General features: G+C 41.4%; 4 protein-coding genes across 4 annotated transcripts in view; 2 read left to right on the top strand and 2 right to left on the bottom strand.

The window, feature by feature from the left end:
- Positions 1-8: 8 nt before the first annotated feature.
- On the top strand, positions 9-4,426 carry pld4 (phospholipase D family member 4). The gene is made up of 11 exons (XM_079641169.1): positions 9-132; positions 229-299; positions 389-549; positions 1,078-1,261; positions 1,368-1,488; positions 1,582-1,709; positions 2,049-2,249; positions 2,796-2,935; positions 3,022-3,187; positions 3,271-3,367; positions 3,449-4,426. The coding sequence occupies exons 2-11, from the start codon at positions 249-251 to the stop codon at positions 3,652-3,654; spliced, it is 1,455 nt and encodes a 484-aa protein (XP_079497295.1). The 5' UTR covers positions 9-132; positions 229-248; the 3' UTR covers positions 3,655-4,426.
- A 221-nt stretch (positions 4,427-4,647) lies between these two features.
- srp14 (signal recognition particle 14) lies at positions 4,648-7,522 on the top strand. The gene is made up of 5 exons (XM_079641171.1): positions 4,648-4,802; positions 5,618-5,690; positions 5,791-5,903; positions 6,003-6,035; positions 6,510-7,522. Exons 1-5 carry the CDS (start codon positions 4,779-4,781, stop codon positions 6,594-6,596), a joined length of 330 nt encoding a protein of 109 aa, XP_079497297.1. The 5' UTR covers positions 4,648-4,778; the 3' UTR covers positions 6,597-7,522.
- xgb (x globin) lies at positions 7,168-15,677 on the bottom strand. The gene is made up of 5 exons (XM_079641170.1): positions 14,855-15,677; positions 11,074-11,181; positions 9,116-9,236; positions 8,833-8,913; positions 7,168-7,775 (listed from the first exon to the last, which is right to left on the bottom strand). Exons 1-5 carry the CDS (start codon positions 15,016-15,018, stop codon positions 7,656-7,658), a joined length of 594 nt encoding a protein of 197 aa, XP_079497296.1. The 5' UTR covers positions 15,019-15,677; the 3' UTR covers positions 7,168-7,655.
- Positions 15,678-16,005: 328 nt separating this feature from the next.
- LOC307046438 (pleckstrin homology domain-containing family G member 3-like) overlaps positions 16,006-24,222 on the bottom strand; it is a 26,322-nt gene continuing 18,105 nt past the window's right edge. The window contains exons 4-16 of the mRNA XM_079692834.1: positions 24,175-24,221; positions 23,749-23,880; positions 23,089-23,271; positions 22,876-22,968; positions 22,567-22,653; positions 22,450-22,480; positions 22,178-22,279; positions 22,039-22,071; positions 21,342-21,352; positions 20,669-21,058; positions 19,837-19,953; positions 17,540-19,004; positions 16,006-17,434 (exon numbers count right to left, since the gene is read on the bottom strand). Coding sequence (XP_079548960.1) covers positions 16,791-17,434; positions 17,540-19,004; positions 19,837-19,953; positions 20,669-21,058; positions 21,342-21,352; positions 22,039-22,071; positions 22,178-22,279; positions 22,450-22,480; positions 22,567-22,653; positions 22,876-22,968; positions 23,089-23,271; positions 23,749-23,880; positions 24,175-24,221 — 3,335 coding nt within the window. The 3' untranslated portion in view covers positions 16,006-16,790. The remainder of the gene's footprint in view (positions 17,435-17,539; positions 19,005-19,836; positions 19,954-20,668; positions 21,059-21,341; positions 21,353-22,038; positions 22,072-22,177; positions 22,280-22,449; positions 22,481-22,566; positions 22,654-22,875; positions 22,969-23,088; positions 23,272-23,748; positions 23,881-24,174; position 24,222) is intronic.

Below are 24,222 nucleotides of genomic sequence, written 5' to 3'. Positions count from 1 at the left end.
CCTGAAATGAAAGTGAAAAGAGGAACTGCGCTGTGGTGTATTCAGTAAAACAGATATCACTTCAGATTCATTTCTAGTGAAGCTGGAGGGGAAGAAGCAAGTGGCCTCCGACATTTACTAAATCTGCTTTGTGTAAGTTACTGTTGCTTTCAATACCTATGGTTCATCTTTCTGTCATTACACTGGTCGAATTTGTAGTAGTGTTTATTAATGTCTTCCTTTGAACAGACGAGGAGCACTAAAAGAAAATGACCTCTTTGTACAGCCGCCTTCATGACAGCTATGTTCCAAACAAAAGGGTAAAGGACAACATTAAATATTCTTTAACTCTGTTTTATTATGACTCATATTTTAATTTGTATTGATTTCCTATCCAACGTGATGTTAGAGGTCGACCAGCTGTGTGACATTAGCTGTGATTCTGGGCTGTCTGACCGTCTTGGGGGTCCTGCTGGCCATCGCTGTGCTGGAAAGACCAAACCCCCCCAAAGACCATGAGACACTTCCTCAGGGAGCTGGTGGTAGCGCTTTTTCTACAGACCAGTGCAGGTAATAATCCCATGGAAGATAGATTTATATAGATTATCATCTACTCAGTTGACTCAACAGATGCTTATGCGCAACTGTCAATATTCAACATTATGTGTACTGTACAGCTTTTTCATTTTAATTCAGATATATTGTATATATTTTCATTGTTTTATCGTTATTTTTATATGAATGCTCGTTGACTTTTCCAATGCTTGCTTTTATTTAGCACCATATGCTTCCATGTTATAGTTTTATCTGAAAGACATTCGAAACTTAACAAAACACTGACTTTATCACTTATGATTATTACAATTTCTAGACCTATCGTATGTCATATTACAAAATAGATCCCTCCTAAATGTCTGTTTTTAATGCTCAATACAGTGTATTCTGTGTTTTAATGTAGCAAATTACCTATTTTGTTTCTCTTTATGACTTTATCTACATCTATTGACCTAATTATTCTCTAGTCTTTCTCTGAATTATAATTCTCTCCGGTCTGTTTCTATTCAAGTCCTTCAGCAGATGTCTCTGTTTATCTCTTAGCATGGCCCTGGTGGAGAGCATCCCTCAACACATGAAGTACAAAGCCAATGCTACGCTTGGCATCCCTCTGGAAAAAGTATGGAAAGATCTTATCTCCATGGCAACGGCCCAAGTGGACATATCCTCTTTCTACTGGACTCTAACTGGGGAAGACATTAACGTCAACTCTTCCTCTGATACAGCTGTGAGTTATCAACTAAAACAGAAAGAAACACCATGCCTGCATATTCAATCTGTGTTAAATCTGTAGGTGGGAAAGGTCTTAACTACGGTGAGTTTTTCCTCTGCAGGGAAGAGACATCCTGAAAGCACTGGAAGAGTTGCCCTCCAGGAACGTATCTGTCCGAGTGCTGACCAGTGTTCCCACTGTTAGAACAAACTCCACAGATTTAGAGATCTTAAAACAGAGAGGTAAGGAAAAGGCCCCTCTGTTACCTTCACTGTGGTGGTATTTGTTCCTCATTATGTGAGCCTAACTGCAGTCTCACCTTCTGTTGTCTGTAGGAGTTCGGGTGAGGAGGGTGAACTTTGGGCGCCTCACGGGGGGCGTCCTCCACAGCAAGCTCTGGATTGTTGACAGAAAACACGTGTTTATTGGAAGTGCCAACATGGACTGGAGGGCCCTCACACAGGTAACAGCAAAATCTGCAATCAGAAATCGGAAACAGGTGTATTGCGGTTAACACATACGAGGAATTGTTCTTGGTGTTATGGTGCATACATAAAAAAAACTATTTAAGAAAACTATAACTACATTCAAAATCGAGTAATGTTTACATCCAATATGGTTGAATTACAGTTATAGCCGTAGAAATAAAATAAAAAGTGGATAAAATAAGTGCAGTTCCAATGTGCAGAATTCAGAGGGATGTGCAGTGCTGACAGTATTCTAATGAAACACAAGGTATTGTTTACATTGTGTGCACTACACATGCTTAGTTCATGACTTCACGACTCTCTTCTGTCTGTAGGTGAAGGAACTGGGGGTGGTCGTCTATAACTGCTCCAGTCTAGCAAACGACCTCCATAAAATCTTCAAGTCCTACTGGGAGATGGGACAGTCCCACAGCTTTGTGCCACAGCCCTGGCCTGCAGAGTATGACACTGCCTTCAACAAACAGCACCCCCTAGTGGTGAAAAGTGATAATATCTCCAGCAGGCTGTACCTCACGGTGAGTTCCCCTTGGCTTTCACTTCCTTTTTACAGGATAATGTTATTCTGTTGGACAAAGAGCCGACTGTGTGTGGGTTTTCTTTCTTTTTTGTTGATTTTGAACATTCAACACATAATTTATACTTATAAGAACCATCCCTGATTAACATGAAAATAAGTCAAAGAAAAAGGAATAAAGAAGAAAAACTTCAGTTAAAAATTAGACAGGAAGAGAAAGAATGAGGAAAAAATGCAATACAAAATAGGGTGATACACATACAGGACACATTCATTTCAATTAAATTAATTGATGTCCTTCAACTTAGCCTTTGACTTCAAAATGCACTCAAAACATGTTTTAATAACAAAAAGATTTCCCAAATATTAACAAACTCAGAAACTTTCTTCCTCACTATACAGTTTCCTTTGTTCTACTGGACAGTGTGAAACGGTCTACCCACAGCTCGGGAATTAAAATCTGTTGCCACTTAGATCAGATTTTATGAATCAAATGTTTTGGTAGCTTTTGTTGGTGTAATTATTCAATATTTGTGTTTCACCCAAGGGCTCTCCACCATCCTTCTGCCCTCCTTCGAGGACTCAGGACCTGGAGGCAATTCTCTCCATCATCTCCGAGGCCCAACACTATGTGGACGTAGCCGTCATGGAGTATTTCCCCACCACACGATTTGAAAGGCCTCAGAGGTGACCCACAACAGAAACCATCTGTTTCCGTCAATCGATACACCTTTTTATTAATTTTCTAACAAAGTATTGTTTATGTTTGACAGATACTGGCCTATCATTGATGATGCCATCAGAACGGCTGCATTTGAGAGGAGGGTTAAGATCCGGATGCTGATCAGCTGTGGGCGGGACTCTGACCCAGCCATGATGCCATTCCTCCAGTCTCTGGCCTCCATGGACAGCCCTCACCACAATATTAGCCTCCAATTGGTCAGTTATTCCTCCTGAAATAAATGATAGGCTAGGAGTTACCAGATCTTAGCCTCTGAATTGTCTTCTTTTTTTTTTTTCAGAAACTGTACATTGTGCCTGTGGGAAACCAGTCTGATATTCCATACACCCGAGTCAACCACAATAAATACATGGTGACTGATAAAGTAGCCTATATTGGTGAGTTATTGTGCCTTAAGAAGTCTATTTGTTGCATGTGAATTGGTTAATAATTTACCAGATAATGCTGTTGTTCCTCAGGCACCTCCAATTGGTCAGGGGACTACTATATGACCACAGCTGGAGTGGGTCTGGTGATTTCCCAGCATGCTCCTCACCATTTATGGAAGACCAAGGCCCTGCAGTTCCAGCTGAAGTCGGTCTTTGAAAGAGACTGGCACTCCGAGTTTGCTGTGCACCTCACAGACCTGGGCAACCAGTCAGAGTGTGCACTATCAAGACCATAATCCCCTTCATACAAGTTGCACACAAATCTTTTTCCTTAAGCATCTTTGTAAATAGATCCCTGACATCCATATGCAAGCTTGTAAGTAACATAATGTAATGCACGTGCACCCTGATAACATTTATAGAGCTATCATTTATATTTTTTGTTTTAACCTGATTGTTGAATGTATGATTAATTAATATATTGTATAATGATTACATATAAATTGTTAACATACTTTAAAGATGAAATATATGTGAACATCAATGAGCCAAAATTATTTCTGTGTCCAGAGTAAAAGCCTCTACATAATAATGAGAGAAGTACTGTAAAAACTGTATGTTGTACTGTATTGTATAACCAACAAGAGATTATTAATGTATTATGTATTTTGGTAGAAGTTGACTAAATAACCCTGGAGTTATTGAATATTTCCAAAAAGAAAATTCACCCAAATTATGAGCATTTATTAGGATGTATTGAAAATATATATATATTTTCAATACATCCTAATAAATGTTCATAATGACAATATCCTAATAAATGCTCATAATGACAATATCATAGTGACAATGTTACATAACATTGTCACCAATAGGAGACCATTAATGTGTGAAGTGATTTTGGTAAAACCTTTCTTTATGACTGGGAAGTGATTGAATATTTTTTTAGGATTATGTCTTTAAAGCGTTGTACTTTGGAGACGGTCCAGCTGCTCCAGCTGCAGATAGAAAGTTGTCCAGCTGGAGAACAGTGCATGTTGGATTGTTTTAATAAAAAATTAGTTTGTACATTGTTGGCTGTTTTAATAAAAAAACACCAACATATCCCTCCTACAACCACATCCGTCCGACACACATGACACAGCATTGTCTGGCTACATGATCATCTTATTTTATTAAACCAAATCGTTGGGAAACTCCGTTGTGGCCTACAAACGAAATGTTGGGTGTGTATGTTTGACCCAGTATGACCGGGTGAAGGGATGTGAGTGTTGTTCCCCTCCCTACCAGCAGGTGGCGCTCTCATTAACTGCGTATCCCCCGCGGAGGCGCGCGGGGCGGGGCTCCGAATGTGTAGTACGTGTGCTTCACTCACAGCAGCTAGCTTCAGTAAGCCGACGCTAAAGCCGAAGTCAGAGTCATGGTGCTGCTGGAGAATGATTCGGTAAGAACACAAATCATTTCGTGGTAATTTCATCCCTCGACGTTTTTGATGATAAACTACAAATACACCCTGTTTGCTCTAGCTGTCTTACAGATGCAAAACGTTAGGCTAGTCATCAAACTGACTCGTTAGCCAACATGCTAACCATTGGTTGAAGCTAACACTGGTTATACGTTAACATGGCAAATGTGTTTATCAGCGAATGTACTTTCAAACATATATTAATAGTCATAAACTGGCTTTTGTTACAGTTATGTATAACGGGTTATCATTTCATACAAAGACACCCATATCGTCTAACAGGGTGCTGTAAGTTAGCACTCAGTAGTAACGAATCATCTCTAGACAGTATCGGCAAACAACAGTCATTTTCCTAATTGCTAAACTTGTTAAGCTAACCACAATGTATACTTTTAACAACCAGGTACTTTTTGGCTACCAATGCTCAACTGCCAGATTATTAGGCGGTGTTAAAGTACATGTGGGCCGAATGAAAGTAGGCAAACGTTAGTAAAACCCTTCAGTGTGATGCAATATCATTTAAGACCAGCACAAACGTTTTTTAACTTTCAAGAACTTCTTGCAGAAACGGTGTTAACATAATGAGTAAAGTAGTTAAATGTTTCAACTAACCTGAAAACGAAAGGTATAATAAAGCAATGCACCTTAACCTACATGGAGTCTGCTAAACTGACAGTGTATCATCAGCTCATATCAGTGGAAAGCATTGCTGATGTGTCCAGTCCTCTTGCTGTGATGAACTCTTCTTATCTGAAATGAATGTTCATCATATTTGTTTTTGCCTCACTGTCCAGTTTCTCACGGAGCTTACACGACTGTTCCAGAAGTGCAGATCATCTGGCAGTGTTGTCATCACGCTAAAGAAATGTAAGCAGATCCCTCCTGACCTTTACATTTGATCAGGAAGTCAAACTGTGAATTTCCCTTTTCAACATCCAAGCATTTAAAATTGATTATTTGTTTACAGATGATGGGAGGACCAAGCCAACGCCCAGAAAAGGCAACCCTGACACATTTGAACCATCAGACAACAAATGTCTCATCAGAGCATCAGAGGGCAAGAAGAAAATTAGCACAGTGGTGAGTGACCGGTGTTTCCTGTGCTTGATCTCTTCATGTATTACTGTTAATGGTTTCTACAGGCTGTTAATGCTCGGTTCTTATTTCTTACTGTTTCAGGTCAACACCAAAGAAGTAATCAAGTTTCAAATGGTATGTTGAGTTAATCATTTAGTCATTTCTGTGTTGTTTTGAAGCTGTTGCCCTTTTTGTTTGATCTTCTTGATGTTGTTACAATTATATTCTGTTTCATAGTGGTCTATCTTTGATCAATTAGCCGTGAGAGCTTAATCATTTGCTAAGCGGCAATCCTTAAGGTTTCTCTCTTGGTTGATTTGACAACACATTGTGATCTGGTGGTAACAGGAGCTTTGTTTTAATATTATGGGTCCCAAAAATACTGGTGGAAGCAGTACATACATACTTAAAATGTTTGTAGGTAAAAATGTGCCTTTTTCCGCCGGTCTGTGAGAAACTGGGATCTGACGTTATGCAAATCAACATTTGAAGTAGTTTCATCCCTCGCTGAGAAGGGCTGCAGAATATTACAACACTCATCCATTGATGGAGACTTCACAGACATGAATTTAAAAGAAAAATAATCAGATGTTTTTTAATTCTTTACAGGCGTACTCCAACCTCCTAAGAGCTCACATGGATGGACTTAAGAAGAAAGATAAGAAAAGCAAAAGCAAGAAGACTAAAGCCACCTAATGAGCAACTGACTCTTAAACATAACCATAAACTGGCCTGTTGGATCTGAGGGGATGGGAGAGCCCCCCCCCCCCCTCCATTCACCGAGGCCTCAGAATCACTGTTCATCCACCAAGTGACCGCTCTGATATCATGCCATTGTGTGCATGTCTCATCCCGGCTGCTGAGGACAGACACCCTGAGGATTCCTCTAACTCATGCAGGACGTCAACCTTTTTCAATCTCCACAATTACTGCTCCAGAACCAGGTCATCATCAACATCTGCGTCACATCTGGAGCCACATCCATGCCCACCACTTGCCTGCCTGCCATACTAATTGAATTGTTAGAGTCCATATTTATGTCCTATTTTCAGCTGACCTGTGCGCTCTTGCCATGTTTCAATTTGATTGCATCTTAAGAAGAATCTTTTTTCTAAATAATGAAATGAGCAATGAATTTACTGCAAAATTACTTTGAAACACAGAAGTCAATCAGATCAGATATATTTCATAGTTTAATATTGGACTTGAAAAGTACTTGTTTTTTTATTTCACATGAAGTACAAAGGCAGTTTTTTTGTTTCAGGCCACAATTTCATACCAAGCTGCCAAACTGGCTGTCTTAAATTGTTAAACACCAATGAAATGTGTAGCTTAAGTTAATGTAGGGATTTGAAAAGTGAATCGGATTTCTGAATGATGACATGACGGAAAACATTTTTTAAAGTTATATTTGACTGAAAGGCATGTTTTGAGTTATGAATACAGAGACAAAGTATTGGCTGGTTATTTTAATAATGTCATTTCAGTTAATTACAAGGCAGGTTTAAACTATGGCCGGTATATTTTCTCAGTCATTTGAATTGTCTCTGTGCTCCAGGTCCTCATTAAAGAGGACAGCAGCAGAATCTAAGTTCAGAAATAAAGTGCGTTGTTGAAAGCCACTGCAAGTTCTTTTTTGTGTCCATAGTGAGAAGATGGCAAACAATGATCACGGTTAACATTAAGCGTTGTAGAAAAGACACAGTAAATACACTATTATACATGAACACTGTGCTGGTTTAAAGAGTCCCAGTCTCATATCGCTGTGTTCCTCTTGTCCGGTCTCTCCTTCGGGGAGGCTGCGAGCTCCCGCTGCCGGTCACCCTCCTCCTCGTACCCCCGCTTCATGAGGCCCGTCACAAACTGGAACAGGGTCTGGAGAGAACACATTGAACTGGGTCAGGGTCCCCTTAGGAACATGGGGGACATTCACATTCAACAGTTTTGAATGCAGATAACTACTGTTCGTCACAATGCTGTATATGTATTTATTTTTCAGCCATTGCTTTACAAAACCCATTTTCTCTGTTGAAACAGTGCTGTAAGATACTGCTGGAGTGGAGGATGAGTAATAGAGGTTTGCTTGAAGATATATGTAGCTCAGTTATGTAATCATTCTTTATTTATCATAAGATGTTGGCTGTTAACATGCAAACATTTTAAGTTAGGCTTTTTCTTAAACAAAGCTTGGAAGAGGGGGGAAACTACTGGGATAAACTTAAAGCATGAGGAAGTTTTTAGATATTTTCACTACAGTATGTTATTTTAAAGTATATGGAACCGAACATAATGCTGTAATTGATGATTTGCATATGAAATATATTTGTTCAATATTTTCTAAATATTGGTATTTTGTCCTAAGTGGGAAAAGCTAAATATTAAATGTAATTACCATAACCAACTTCAACCACTAGAGGGCACTAGAAGCCATTAATTAAAGCAGAACGATTTACAGAATGTAAATGTTGTTACATTTCATTTTGAAATATAACTTTAAGCTTCAAACAGACTGTTTTTAATATAATGTCACCAAATTGCACGTATTTTTATGGATATGTGTTGTATAAGGAAACATTTCTTAAACATCTTTAATGTATCCAGGCCTATATAAGTGCAGAACGCTCTGCAGTAAAGAGAGATGCATCTAGCTCAGCAACATCTCTGTATTAATTACACTAGGGCTCTTGAAGTGACATAACATGATGTGACAGGGCCATGTCCCATTTTCTCAATATGCTCATGTGTGGTTCAGTGACATGTAAGTCCTCATCAGTCAGGCTGGTGTTGCACTGGGTTCCATCTTGACATGTTACATGGAGTATTAAAGACAAACCTGAAGCTGACATGCTGACTGCACACATCCAGCCTATTTCACCAGGCGTTTACCCAGAAGGGGTCTCTGATTAAAATTACACAGAGACACACTCCTCACCTTCCAGGCCTCCTCCAGCTCAGACGTCCACTTTTCCTTCAGGATGGGCCGCACGGCGCAGATGAATTCAGCGCCGACGTACTGGAAAATAATTATGACAGATACTTACTGATGTGCTTAGGGCTTAGTAACAATATCCATTAAGTGTGTCACTCCAAGAGTACATGTGTTTCCATTAAGCAGTTGTGATTAACATCTACAGTATCAGTGGAAATTCAAATATCTGAAGTCCTCTTAAAAAAGCAGCAAAACTGTTAAGTAATCACTGTTTGGGATCTCTTACACTGTAGTACTTGGGAGGGGCGTTGTAGTGATAATGGCTTTTCCCCAGCTCCAGAGCCAGAGCTTCCAGTCTCTCCAGCTGGTCCAGTCTCGCCACACTTTTCTCGATAAAAGACATCACCCTGAAAGAGATGGAGAAAAGAAAAGAGCCTGCTTGATCCACCAGTAAGTGGGGAATTAGAGACTATCACCGGGTACTTCTCCACCGGCAGTGGCTCAGTCAGTAGGAGCCTGGACTGTGAGCCGTGGGGTCGCCGGCTCAAGTCCCCGACCAGACCTAAAATATGTAGTGTGGACTGCTACTTGGAGAGGTCCTAGTTCACCTCCTGGGCCCTGCTGTGGTGCCCTTGAGCAAGGCACCGGACAACCCCCCACTCCCATTGCTCCCCGGGCGTTGACAATAGCTGCCCACTACTCCTAGTACTAGACTCCTGGTACTAGGATGGGTACACATTTCACTGTGTGCTCTGCAAGTGTGACCATTAGCACTGAGGATAAGTGTCACACTCTTCTGCCTTAAAAAGCTGCATGGTGACATTTACTAACACAATTGAATTTGTATCTTAATGATGCAGCATTACATTACACAATATCTTTCCCCCCAGAAGAAGACAATAATTTTCCCCCTGCACAAAACCCTACAAGATGGATTCTCTTTGTTGCTCTGGCAGGTGTGTGTGCCATCACTGCAGCCTGTGTGTGTTACAGTTTTGGTGATGAATGGAACAAAGGCTTGGAGTAGGTTCCGCTCTCTCTTCCCTCTGTATTTGTATTGCCCTCTGTATTCCTCTCTAATTTGTTCTAATGTTCCTGTGTGCCATTGAAGGGCCATTTGGCCTTATCCCTGAATTTGAGAGCAGCCGGTTCACACTGGGATGCGTAACACATTGTGCTATACTGAGACGCTCGCCTCTGTACCTTCAGGTCCTCAGGCGGTAATTGGCTGCTTTGACCTCGTGCATAAAGAAAGGCAGAGAGCCCTGATGCACCCTGGGAACAGCAGAGTGGCTACAAGCTGTGTCTGAGCAGAGGAAAGCTGTGATATCATTATATACGACTACCTGAGGCGTGCTGCTTTATATTACTGCACTGTGCCGTGTGCAACATGGTATTATTATCATGTATTGTTAAAAGGAACAGTATTGTGATATTCTATGTTTTTCCCATAAAAGACCAAAACATTGACTGTGTGTTCCATGCAGTAGAGCCTGCAGTCAAAGCCCTTGGTGTGATGTGGCCGTGTTGTTGTCCAATCACTATCAGAACCATCCATGAGCCACACTTCTGGGGTACATGTTCTTCCAATAACACTGAATATTGCCGCTGCAGTTTTACATTTGGGTCAGTGGCACATACACTGCTGCTGGAGGAAAATACAATTAGTATACTATAATTTGACATGCTTGACCTTTTACCTTGAAAGTTTTATGACGGGTTGATTCTAACATTTCTTTTCTTTTTCTAATGACATACTGTAATACAATGTTATTATGGCATTCAGCATTCATAGTATAGAATAATGTTTAACATGACACCTTATTTTACATTTTTATGGCAAAATCTATACAATTATTTGTCTTTGAAATGTGTTAGCCATACTCCTGTAGATCTTTATTATTATTATTATTATTATAGTATGGCATGCTATGCTAAAGGACGATGAATATGATCATTTACAGACTTAAATGGAATCATTTGTGATTAATTCGTTAATCAAGATATCTTAATTGAAAATCACCAGAAAACGCTTACTCAAAATCAGTTTGAAATATTTGTCAGGGAATATCCTTTAAAGATTGCAGTTTAGTCTTTACATTACAACCAGAAAACATGCTGCATCCTGATCATTATTGTTATTCAGATATTAAAAAGTCCTAGCAGATGTGGGTCGTATCACCCTGACTCTGTGCTGTCCTCTGATTGGCTGGAGTGTTCTGTGATTCAGAGCTGGTCACTGACCTCAGGCCGTGCGCCCTCAGCTCCCGGCTGGTCCGCAGCCTCTCCAGATCCTCCACATCTCGGAACAGGAAGAAGACGTCCTTGCATTCGGGATGGGTCTCAAACAACCTGTTGCCAAGACAACCACAGTGCAAGCCTGTCATAATCATTCCCAAAATGAAAACACTACAGCACCGTTGTGTTTCCCAGCTAATATGACATAACCCCAAGAGTCTAACAACTGTGAAGTCCAGCTCATCAACGACTGGAGACGCCCCCCGCCCTCCCTCCTGCAGCCGTTCTGTCACTGTGGATTCATGTCTGACTGTCTTTCTGTTCTCACTCTGTCCTACACTTCAGTCACACCCAGCAACTGCAATCAGTGACAGGCCATGATGGGTCTTTAAACCAGGTAATGTATACCCTCATTTCCACATGAAGCTCAGTGATGAGTCCCCGGGGTTCCGGTTAAATGAAGACACTGATCCTGATAGAGTTCTGCTCTTCTGATTACCCCTCAATCCTTTTCTTTAACCAGACAGTTTAATCACGCTGCCTCCAATCAGAGCGACTCCCAGTCTCCAGCTGAGCGACCTGCCATCACTCACGCTGCCAGGATACACAGCTCCCCGTCTCTCTGTAAGGTCTTGTTGTGCTTGCAGTGAGAACCAAGGTTTATAAGTTCTCTTTCAGTATGACAATGGTGCAAAGAATACAGTATAGAAAACCTTCTTTCTATTGGAATATAGTACACATCCTTTTTCTTTAATGAATATTCTTTTATAGAAATGTGCCTGTATTTAATTAAAACATCTTGCTGTTTTTTTATAGCAATTATGTCAAGTTACCAAGTCACACCAAATCAATACAACATTGTAAACTGCAGTACACTAGAAAAGTAGGAAACACCTCCTTTTATAGAATGTTGTGTTTGTTCTTTAGTTACTTTCTTTGTCTTTACAATGCTTCATTGGAGTGGACTCATTAGGTCACATGACTTAGAAGCTATTCAAAAATAAATGAGACTTTTCAATAAAGAAACTGCTGATTTTCGTGCCAATATTCATATATAAAATACATACAACGAGTGTACTGGTCCAGAGTAGCAGAGTCATAAGGTCATATAATATAAAAAGCTATTGATTAATTTCAAGGGTTTTCAATTGAATAAATGTTGACTTTTTTTCATCAAGATATTCGTATGAGTATAAGAAGACCTGAAATCTACCACAGTTATACAATGCTGTATTGATTTGGAGTCACTGAGTCATAGGACATGGAAGCTAGGGAAAACTGAAAAGAAGTACAAATCCATTCATGACACATCAGTAATCAATATGCCACGTGACGTAAGATACATTTGTTATATGTTACATACATGTATAAACAGTTTTCATTAATATTGATACGTTAGCATGAAGGTATCGAAAAATAAAATACGTATTTATCAAACAGTGGAATGGATGAATAAAAAAGAAGACTTGGATGCCTATCTAATATCCTAAAACTCAGACAGAAGCTTATTCTGTTGACCCATGGCCGACTACCTGAGGCGTGCTGCTGCACTACTAAAAAGGGAAAATAACATGTTTCTAAACCTGGCACACAGAACAAAGTCCTCATGAATAAATACATTAGACGTCTAAATCAAGTCCCGTCCCCTTTGATATATTGATTGATGAATAGAGAGAGATGGGTTGAAAGGGGACGGTCTCTCTAATGGTTGCTGAGGAAAACATGAGATCTGCACACGTTGACAAGCAGATTAGAATACAGACAGCTCTGTTGAAATGCAATACATTGACAAGATAAGATGTGAGGGATTGTTCAGGCCATCTTGACATCTTTACGTTTTATTATGCGCTACCATACTCTCATGTCTGCCTGTTTTAATGATGTGTCATCCCATAGTTGAACTGAAGTGTTTTTAAATAACAATGCAACTACAGCTCTGGTTTATAGATATATCTTTTCTACAAACTACTGACATGTTCCTTTACCAATACACCAAATTAATTTAGATCACGCTAAGTAAAAAGATTTTCCATAAGTTAAAACATTTATATTGGGTTTAAAAATGAAATTTGAGGTTTGAAAACGCTGCGTAATTTTTTGGTTATTTTGCTCAGTTGTGATTTGCCGCCAATGATTGCTCTAAATAAATGAACTACTTTGAATTTGGAAGACATGTTGTCGGCATAAAATAAAGCAAAACGTTTATTATAATCAATAACACATGTAAATGGCAAAACCAGAGAAATTGAACATTTCCGCAGTAGTCTCTTCATTTCTCCCAGAGCTGTATGTATTGAGAATACACATTGGATGGAATACATGTGTCCAATGTTTGCACTCTGGTATAAGACGCTTTGCAAATGTTCCTGTCCAAGCTTTATGTATTAGAGAGAGTAAAAATGGGCTGTTCTTCATTTTCCCTGTCAGAAATATGTTTGTCATGTTGCATACATGCAGTGACCATGCAGACAATGTAGCCATACAGTTCAAGTGGAATTTTAATTGGCACTGTTTAGAGGTTGTATAACTACTGTGGCATTCATGAATAGATCCAGGCCTTTGGAGTATCTTATTTTGTATAAATTGGACTTCCACTTGCCAAATAATAAGGTCAGTTAAATGACAGCAAGAGCAGAATGAAAACAGGTTTTTCCTATTTATTTTTTCAATGTAATAATTACTGATCAGTCATTATACAAGCCCTGACAACCCTGAGAACCCCAAGAGGCCCCTGATTTTCCCGGCTTTTCATGCTGAGGTCAAGCTCTTCAACAGTTGAGGTCACTCGGGGGATACAGGGGCATTTACTGGGCTTCTAGCCAGGTGCCCTGCAGTCTTTTTACTGTAGATGCTGCAGCCTGAATGTCCAGCACTCTTATCACCATACACTTTCATTCGGTTTGCTTCCCTGCCAAAGGCCAAAGATGATTTTCCCGGACGCTAGTCATCATCCTAATTGATCAAATGCATTTTCCTGATGGCTAATACCTTTAATTGTATAGCACTATTGCAGGCCGTTGGCGGGTGTTATTATGTAATGTTATTAAGATGTGATAGGAAGTGATAAGGGTTGGAGGAGGAGGGGGATTCTGCTCTGAGCTCTAAATGAAAGCTGTGTGGGTCAGAGGGCAGAGATGTTGGATGTTCACTTTACAGCTCGTGTGAAAAGGTCAGGCATCGTGTCATCCTCACAGCGGATCAGTAGACCCTCTGCACACCTCCTCATCTCTTAGGTCAGAACACAGTGTAGGGGTTTCACTGAGCTGTCTAATAATAGTCAATGGCTATTCTGATTATTTAAACATAATATGGAAATGTCTTATTATTTTTTTTAAGTTGTTTTTCTTTCTACTACATTTAACACACTATTATAATCCCATTTTGAAGTGAAAAATAAAGGAGATTAACCGCATTATAACAAAGGCTACTGATACTGAATGGCACCTTTACTTTCCTCTGAAATGCATTTATATGTACCGTAATCTTCCTATGTAATGTGTCTGTGTTTATTATCTTACTTTTTTTATTTTTTAAATGTTTAGACCATTAAGTAGTTAGGGTTAGTTATTTAGTTTTCAGGGTTTTTGGTTAGTGTGGGGTATGTTTTTGGGTTGTAATGTTTCTGTATAATACGTGAACTCTCTCAATTGTAGATGTATTAATAACATGTCTCCATTATGTCTTGTGATTGTTCTTAAATACAATTAAATGAAACATGAAATCATGATTTTTTTTTTTTTTAAACCATTTGACATGGAAAAGTACATACAAAGTTTAAGCATCCTACCTGACGAACATGATAATCCCAACTTTGGCTATATCGTCCCGGATAACTTTCCAGGACTCCTTGATCATCTGAATCTGAGGCTCGCTTGGAGTCGCAGCAGCATCCTCTGTGGTCCTCTCTCCAAACTCTCCTTTAGCTTCCAGACCCGATATTGCGCAGCCCATACTTCATACGAAATTGACGTTTAATGATTTAAACCAGTAACGAAAAATCTAAAGTTAATTGATTTTGTGCAAGAGGAAGTCTGATGATGATGGCACCACTGGTTTATACGTGCAACTCAAGACGCTTGTTGAACTACACGCCTCGTCGGTATCGCGGATGAGTATCAAGTCAGTAAACAGACAGAGAAAGTGCACGTTCTGCTGAATAGTGCAAAAATAAAACACCCGTTAATGGGAACACATTGCTGTGAGTGTTGAGCAGTACTTGTGCTTTTATTTTGAAGGATGGCGGTGTTAATTTCCGGTGAGAGTCCGTCTGTTAATGGCGGGCTTGACGCAACTGTTGAACGCACAGATAATTCAACTGAAAGCCTGTTCCTCCATAACCTGAGGCACAAAGGCTGGGCTGTGTTCAGTCATTATATATAAAAACCACATGTGCCCTCTTTATCGTACTACCAGTCTTAAATCTGTCGTTTTAATAAGTAATTGACCCATATCTTTTACATTGGCATCGCCTCTTCATTTGTAGGTGCCAGAGTTAGATTATAATGATTAAAGTAAGAGACATCAAGTTAAAAATAATATTTAAAAGCAGATAAAAACAATGTTACTTTTTTTTGGTAGGACCCAGAGACTCCAATCATTGATTAAATAAATATTTGTTTGTCACAAATGCAAGATTTACTCCTGACAGCACGTTTTATTTAAACCTTGAAGTCAGTTCAGTTTAGTTTTGCGGCTTGTGATGTAATTCAGAATACAAAATCATGCCAATAAAACACATTACTTCCACTTGTTACTAACACAGTACAATGGGGTTGACTCTCTTTGAATCCTGCATTAAAAAAAGTAGAGCTGTCTGAGTCTGAATATGAAAGCACTCTTCATTTCTTTTAACCAGTGGACCACGGATGCTGTAGATTTAACAAGGCTCGGCAATGGTTTCAAATGCATGACAGAGTAAAAGGAGACATTTGTGGACACTTACCATTTCTGTTTTTATTGAAAATATGGGAAACTTCAAGTATGAAACAATATCTTTTCTGGAATGGAAAAGTAAAAAGGCTTGCTACGGGTCAGTATTTACATAAGGCTAATCTCTCAAAAATGTACAGTTTCATAAATAATATTAAAGAGGAAATATACAACTTATTGAGAAAAATAAAAGCTCCAGTGATACAATAAGTGAGAAGGGGTTAAGAAGCAGCTACAGTTAACGTAGAAGCAAGTTACTGCTGTGACATGCATTAAAGTGAAATGTGTAAAAAAAAAAACCTCTTTGGTTTTGCGCTCAAACCTTTTTTGCTTTCCCTCAAACTCCAGCTGGCAGTCGACATCTTAAATGAAAACATTGCTATGGTGCTTATAGCAACAATCACCAACAGTGGGAGGAAACCAAATAGATGCATATCATAAGAATAAGAATAAAGTAGAACCTAATCTTCAATTTGATACTAGGGACTATATACACATTTTACATAAACTTGTGTTATACAGTGCAAACAAATACCCAATGTACAAATATTGCAAGACTCCTTTTTAAAGACAATTTGCATGCAACTTATTGGCCTCACCAAAGACCAATTATATCCCTTTGAGTTTCACTGGTGCAAACATCATCACCATGACCTATAGTGAAAACAATGTGCAGACAAGTTGCATTCTTTTGGGGGTAAAAAAGAAACAGGGATGTTGACAAGCAAGTGTCAGGCAGATAATGTTTTCACATGATAGTCCCTGATAATAAAAAAAATTCATAAAATCGTATCTCATGAGCTGGTGGTCAAGCTCTGGAACTTCTCTCGTAAGCTTTTCACCAGATTACTTTCTGTCATTTTCCCTGAACCCGGCGCAGCAGACTTATTGGTACAGTCCAGCTCCTCGTGGAGAACGCTGTCCCCATCTTTGTCTGTTTCTCTTTTTGTCAGAGACACCTGACTGACTGACAGGCAGGTCCTCACAGGGTCCTTAAGGTTCTGTACTTCATTGAGTGGAAGAGACCCTAACATGTGGTCTAAGGAGCTCCACCTGCACAGCAGGGGCTGGGCCCAATCCTCAACAGCACAACTTTCTTTGTTCCCTGATTCAGACTGAGGGCTGGGGTAGTCAGTCAGAGCGCTGTGGAGGTCAGAGGAGCTGCTGTACTTGTGTGAGCAGCCATTGCACCGCTCTGTGCTGCACTCCAGCAGCCCGTTTGGGGCCGTGCAGCTACGGGTTACTCTCGAGGAGTGGGAGGGGTCTGTGTATTTGGTGCGCAGCTGCTGTACGTGAGGCCAATGGAAGGCCTCGGTCTCCGGGGGCGGGCTCTGTGGGCTGGCTGCAGAGCTGGGGGTCTTCTCCGGACTTGGAGAACGCTCCTCATGGATGACCGCTTGATCGCAAATGTTCAAGGGCAATCTCAGGTTGGGGTTACCTGCACAAAAAACAGACACAAAACGCTGTTCAGTTTTCTACATGAGCTAAAGAAGTAGGTCACTGCAAAAGAGAGCAACATGGCAATCATTTGCATCTAATTTACCCTTTTTCCTCAATTGCACTTTCTCTTCTTGAACTGCAGGCAAACTCTTGAAGGCTTGTTGGTTCGCTTTTTCTCGGTTCCTCTGCCAGACCAATGGTCTGTTGTTTTTGATGCGCTGACTGTACTGACGTGCGAGCTGGAACACCTTGTTTTTCATCTTCCCCATGTCCTGCAGGATCTGGTCCTCGTCCAGACTTGCCCGTAAGCTTGTGATCCTGGGTAGTTGGGCCTGGTCGGCATGGCTCTTGTCTTGAGACGTAGAGTCCTGACTGGATCCACCCTCCAGGGCTGGAAAGGTTGTTGTAGGAGATGAGATGGGGGAGAGATCTGCGGCGGAGCTTATTTCAGACTCTTCTAAAATCAGAGATGGTTGCCGATTGGTTTTAAGGTCTGAAAGGTCTGCGCTGGTATCCTGCGCCACATCTAAGCTCGAGTCGTTAAGCGTCTCCTCTGCACTCTGCAGAACGTGCTCGTTCTCCTCCGCCATCTCCATTTCTTGCCAAACCTTGTGCATTTCTGAGGAAGGTCGGAACTCTTCTTCTGTGCTGGCTGAGGCCTCAGAAATGCTCTGAGACCTAGTCTTGGCTCCCACTGCCCTCTGTGGTTCAGTCCTTTGAGGAGTGCCAGAGCTCCGATTCTTTTCCAAGCCAGGAAGGTCAAACACTGACCAGGAAGTGGGCCGGTTGCGAGAGAGGCCTTTCCTGCTGACCGGGGTACCTTCTTCCTGAGGAACACTGTTGAGCTGTCGGCTCAGATGCTGGACCAGACCCGCTGGTATGTAGGAGAGGCTCTCTCTGCGCTTGATGCTGAAGTTAGCGTCTTGGTGCTCGGCGTGCTCGTAGTATTTCCTGATCTTGCGGATGAGGAGGCGGTCTTGTTTGGAGAGAGTGGACCCGAGTTCCCCTTCAATCAGAGCGTGCAGTTCAGGATCGTTTGTAGGCGTTGACAGATCAGCCTCTGAGGTCACCTGATGCTCTGGAGACGACTGAGCCAACATCCGGGCGTGTTGCTCTAAGTCCATGCAAGCTGAGGGGCTTTTTAAGACTTCATTTTCCACTGAGGGCGAGGGGCAGGTGAGGGACCCCAAGTCCTCTGAGACCAGGCTGCTCCTCCTGGACAGGCTGCTGATGAAGCGCTCTGCTATCACGCTGGCCTGGTCCAACACAGAGGAAGGTAGGATGCTTTTATCGTCTGAGAGACCCTCCTCTTCCTCCTCTGAAAGCTCCCCGTTCGTCAGTACGCTTGTTTCATCCACTTGGAGAACGGAGGAGTCACTCTCTCCTTCTCCTTCTTCTTCTTCTTCTTCCACAGTTTCTCTCGAGGTATCCTGAGGTTCTTTGGTGTCGTCATCTTGTTGGAGAGGGGAGACGGGGGATTCTGGGCGCTGGGGGTGATGCACCTCTTGATGATCACTCTTCTTCACTTGAGGGACACGATCTGGAGGGCACAGCTCCTTCCCATTGGCCTGAAACATGATAGGAGTGTTTACAATGGGGGAATGAGACATTACGTTGGCCATTAACGGACCGAGGCAATTTAATCAAAAGCATCCACAATTGATGTGTCTTTTATCTTTTGAGTCCAACTTGAGCTTAATAACAATGTTTTTATGTACGATATGAAGCTGTGGCTAGAAATTAAGGTGACATGTATTTACGGCTTGGGTAGTAATGACCTTTTTTTGGACCATTTCTGTTTCCTGCTGCGAGTTTAGTGGGGAATATTTCTGTGTCTGCGGCTTTAACCGTGTTTCTATAGCTAAATTAGTTTGCAGGTGTTGTGTTCCTCTTCCGGAGTGGGGGCAATTGCAAGAAAGTGCAGCTTGGAGCTGTGTGGTGGAGATAAGGTTAGGAAGAGTAATGAGGAACCCTTTTCTCAGACACAGGGGCTGTTTAGCAAAGTTATCTTGAAAAATCAGGCGGTAATGGCTCCAAACTATAAGGTTGCCTTTCTCAGTCTGATCACAGAATATCAATGTGTGTGTGAGGCTTTTTAAATGTGCAGACTTCAAGTAAACATCAGCCATAATATAGCTCCAGGAAAGTTTTCAAATAGGCCTGAGAGAAATACCCTATTGGAAATGATAAGGTAGTGCATCATCATATAAGCTGTATAACAACAGCAAATTGATCAAAAGTGTGTCAATTTAAATATGCAATGGCTTACAAACACGCTTAACAACACTTTAGGCGATACCGAGGACATGAGGATAGACAGGAAAACTGAATGTCACACATGGCCTGAGACACCTGTGGAAATGAATGGCTTTACAAATCTATAAATGATTTGTTAAGTACCTGTGTGGCAGGAGTTTCTTTGGCAGCCACATCCACATGTTGTTCCTCCTGGCTGTGAGTTTCTACCTCCTCCGTCCGTGTAGTTTTCAGTTCAGCCATATCTTTATTCTGATCATCCTGAAGAGCAATACAGGACATTAAAGTGACAGTTTGTACACTAAAACATAGCCTATGATACGAGTCTTCAAAAGACAAGCATTCTTTTCATGTTCAAAACAATACTGGTATAAAAATGAACCCTAACAAAGACTTTCCGACTGTGAATATTCAGAGGGGAAATGCGATTATGAAATACCAAAGAGCAAAGCCTTTGCTTTTATAATGACAATTCAATTAGATTACTACAATAACCTTTGAAGTCAAACAACATTTAACAGCTTGCATTAATCCACTGGATTGACTGGAAATGCAGGCAATAGCATTAGCTTCAACATCAATCATGAAGCACAGCACATTGTAACTATACGCATGAGAAAACAACACAGATGAGAACCGTGCATGCACCGTGGGATGACCTCCACCTCCATAAAAAAGCAATGCATTCAAAAAGGCATGCACCAAGTCCGACTTTAAAGTTTCACCCCCATATGTTTTAGAGTTCACACTCAGCGGTTTGGGAGAACTTCAGTCCATGCACTTCAATAGGAGGACTTTAACCTGAGGCATTCAATTAGCACAGTGCAAATGGTAGCAGGTGTTAGTTGGTTTCTATTTATGAAGCAGGAAAAAAAGAAGGAGAGAGCAAGCGTGGGAGAAAGAGTAGCGGTGAGTATTGGTAAGCCAGTGGAAGGGAGCAGGAAATAGGAAACCCGTGGGTGTCAGAAACCCTCACCGTTGTGAAGTGAGTAGAAAGCAAAGCCCTGGCTCTATAGTGCCAGCAGGAGATGGCCGCCAGCACTGAGCTGGCAAAGTCGGCTACCTGGTCGTCTCCCATCAGTATATCCTCCGTGTAACTCTCCTCCTCTTCCATGTCCCCCTCTGCCTTCTCCAGCTCCAGGGAAACCAGTTTCAGGTCACTGTTAGTAGGACTTAGGGGCTCCAGAGAGTGCCTTCTGGGAATTAGACTCTCCACACATGGCCTCTCCTCGCCTACACTGCAGGCCAGCGCACTGACACTAGTGTCCGGCTGAAGGGAGCACCTCTCCCCCAGCAGTGCACCCTCACTGTCTGCGTGCTGTAGCGTGAAGTCATAGAAATGTGGTTTGTTATTGGAAGGCCAGTGCTAAGTCGTGGTGGGATTGCAAAGACTGTAAATGGGATGGAATCCTCACAAAGACGCTTAAAGAATAGGTGAGATATGATTTTTGTAATCCAGGGCAAGTCCAAGTATGTTTGGTAAAGATAAGGTTTGTACCTTCTCATTTTTAGTTTGGAGTTATTTAGCAATTGGGAAAGAAAAGTTGGACTGCAGAGTAATACTGGATAAACCATATCTCACCGCAGCACACTGACATTTAAAGAGGACAGAATGAAAAAAGTGTATCCGTTTGGATTTCAGCACTTACCTTTAAAACGGCTGCAGAACAGAGAAAAAGAAGAGATCAACGTTAGAGAATGGTCAATACCTTTGGAATAACAATCCCAAGGAGAATATAACGTAACAAAATAACCTGAGCATCACATGAATCTTTCACAATTATAGTTAGCAGAGCCGGAGCGAGGCCCAGACTTTAGGGAGGCCTTGTGATTAGATAAATACTAATTAGAAACGTCTTCCTCTCAGAGGCTCAAACTGGACATAATGCAATTAGCCAGGAAGTGATGACTTACTCCCTCACTAGGATGAGGGGGGTTGACGTGAAAATTGCTTCTTCATTACATTGGTTCAAAAACTGGATGTGGACTGTGAGCAAAAGGAGAGCTGAGGACAAGAACAGAGGTTTCCTCTTCCATAACGGCCAATTAGAATAGATGTGATATGGGAGATGAAGGCTAAGATTGACTATTGAAAAGAGCTCGTCAAAGCCTTCCCCCAATGTGGCATATCATTGATTTCATTATGGGTGAGGCCGGTGGAGTGGGAGTGTGTCTTTAGATCTGTTTCCCAGGTGTCTTTGAGGGAGAACAAAGCAAAAGGGATATGGGCAATTCCTATTAGACACACAAATAACATCTAGAATGTGGATCAAACTGACCCACTGTTAATGAAGCTGCACTAAGGCTCCCAAACTGAAAATCCGGTGTAAAAACACAGGTACAAACCTTTTGTGGTCCTCGTGATTTGTTTTGCAGGCTCTAAAAAGGTAGAAAATGTTGTGTTAAGGACGATTAAAGATCAGCAAATCAATTCTATTTTTATAAAGCAACAAAAACACAAAAAGATGAATAAGTGCTTTTATACCTGATCTCCTTCTCCCATTTCTCCCTGCATCGTGGAAGTCGTCAGAATTGCAGGACTCTGTTTTCTTCAGCCTCTCAGGACTATAGTGGTACTTCCCCGGATCTAAGCAGCGGGGGATAGATTAACGATAGATTGTTTATGGGACACGCCTTCCTGTTCAGATTCAGCAATACATTTTCCACTGATAATAAAACACCCTGTTCTTTGGTGAGAAGCATCTTTGGTTGTTATGGAAACAGTTGAATTGTCGTATCAAAAGTTGTGACACTTACAGTTAGAGCCGTCCAGGATGGCTTCTTTTGCCTTTAAAAGAAAAAAGACAGCGTGTTTAAATACGAGGTGTCCCTTCAGAAGCTAAGGAGAATAAAACAGTTTGTGTTGTTGTTTACCTTCTGTGGGATGATGGTGTTGTGGTTCTCGAGAATGAGCCTCTTAATGTGATGGGCCCAGAGACGCTTCTCTTCTACTGACTTGGCCTGTAACAACAAGCACTTATCATTTAGAAAAGAGTCAACAACAGGAATGAAGCTAAACCAGTTACATGCATGCATACTGAACAGAGATATACTGCAGTGTGAAATCACTGGCGCTCAGGCAAAGCTTTGGTCAACACAGATGTTCATATTATATATGTTCAAGTATTTAAATTGTTATTGGAATAGTGCTGCAGAAGGAAAAAGGCTGGTGTTCACAGTTACCTGCACAGTATGGGGTTGCTTGGGATGCTTGAAATGGATGACACTGAAGAGCAGGGGATCCTTTGCACTGTCGAGTAGCATCAGGGTGGCGCACTGCAACCATAATGTAATGTAGTGATTTAGCTTAGGCTTGATCAAAATGAGTAACAGAAAATATGACCTTTCTCCTACATCTTACTGTTGAATCAATGAAAACAATGTCAAAAGCCCTACTGAGATGTGGATCTTGTAGACGTAGTGTTCTCCTCTTTTCTTGGTAATGAGGAGCATCCTTTCGAAGAGGAAGAGCGTACGGGTGTTCTTCGCCCGCAGGACATGAAAGGTTCCCTCCAGCACCAGCTCTCCGTAGGTGGTCAGGTCAGGACCCTTCCAGTTTATCAGAAGAGACTGTATCTCCTGCACATGAAAGCACACACCTCCACTGTCAGCACTGTTCCTCCAGCATGAAAGGAAACGCTTGCCAGCCTTAGAAAACAAGGAAGGTGACACAGTGGCCCTCACTTTAACATGCTGCTAGACTTGAGAAATGTGTCTAGGTCAACAACAAACTGTGAAGGGTTATGGATTAGCTTTGGACAACATCTGTTAAGCAATACTTGATGATTTGGAGGTTAAAACCACACCTTAAAGCAGGAGATGAAAGCTAAGCAGGTGAAATCAACCGCAAGACACGAAAGTGACAGAAGTACTAGATAACGGACGAACATGACAACATCAGAAGGTCCAGTGTGAAAAAAGACAGCAGGGTGTGACAGAGCTGCCTGTAAATGCACCTTGACAGAGTACATCCTGTACTGTGTGAGAGTACTGCATGGCAGTGACATGAAAATACATTTTCCAGAGGATGTTGGCATGCATGCGTTTTGGTCTGACCTGCACTCTGACAGCATGTTCGTGTTTCCTCTTCATGTCGTTGATGTACCAGGCCACTCCGGTCATGGTGTCTATGGCCTCCTGAATAACCTCATGGCCCTCCTCGTCCGGGTCAAAGTGCCTCGCTATTTCCTTTTAAAAGAGAGCAGGGACAGTTAACATCTCTCACAAGATCGTCCAACAGGGAACAAGGAAAATCTTTCCCTAAACAAAGACAGATGTGTATCCAGATAAATAATTGTGAGATTTGGCGGCTGTTGTTGTTTTTACCTTCTATAATACTAAATGCCTTTAATATCTAGGCAAATCAAAGAACCAGAATAGAAAAAATGCCACTCTTTGAACTGGTAACCAGTCACAGGCTATTTGATGTAGCAAAGCTTGCAGTCTGCAGTCAGCATATGGACCACTGTGGACATTGTGTACCTGGAGCAGCAGGTGGTACTTCAGGATCCTCTGGACCGGCTTCAGCAG

The sequence above is a fragment of the Notothenia rossii genome (genome assembly GCF_949606895.1).
Source record: "Notothenia rossii genome assembly, chromosome: 7".
NCBI classification, from domain to species: Eukaryota; Metazoa; Chordata; class Actinopteri; order Perciformes; family Nototheniidae; genus Notothenia; species Notothenia rossii.
This window is presented reverse-complemented; position numbering and strand designations above follow the sequence as displayed.

Excerpts from the sequence above, each read along its gene's own strand:
- pld4 (XM_079641169.1), top strand. The coding sequence starts at position 249 with ATGACCTCTTTGTACAGCCGCCTTCATGACAGCTATGTTCCAAACAAA. Across the intron at positions 1,262-1,367 it reads ACTCTTCCTCTGATACAGCT|GGAAGAGACATCCTGAAAGC; the intron begins GTGAGTTATCAA and ends TTTCCTCTGCAG. Across the intron at positions 1,710-2,048 it reads ACTGGAGGGCCCTCACACAG|GTGAAGGAACTGGGGGTGGT; the intron begins GTAACAGCAAAA and ends TTCTGTCTGTAG.
- srp14 (XM_079641171.1), top strand. The coding sequence starts at position 4,779 with ATGGTGCTGCTGGAGAATGATTCG. Across the intron at positions 4,803-5,617 it reads TGCTGCTGGAGAATGATTCG|TTTCTCACGGAGCTTACACG; the intron begins GTAAGAACACAA and ends CTCACTGTCCAG. Across the intron at positions 5,904-6,002 it reads AGAAGAAAATTAGCACAGTG|GTCAACACCAAAGAAGTAAT; the intron begins GTGAGTGACCGG and ends TTACTGTTTCAG.
- xgb (XM_079641170.1), bottom strand. The coding sequence starts at position 15,018 with ATGGGCTGCGCAATATCGGGTCTGGAAGCTAAAGGAGAGTTTGGAGAG. Across the intron at positions 11,182-14,854 it reads GGGATTATCATGTTCGTCAG|GTTGTTTGAGACCCATCCCG; the intron begins GTAGGATGCTTA and ends TCTTGGCAACAG. Across the intron at positions 7,776-8,832 it reads AGCTGGAGGAGGCCTGGAAG|ACCCTGTTCCAGTTTGTGAC; the intron begins GTGAGGAGTGTG and ends TGTTCTCTCCAG.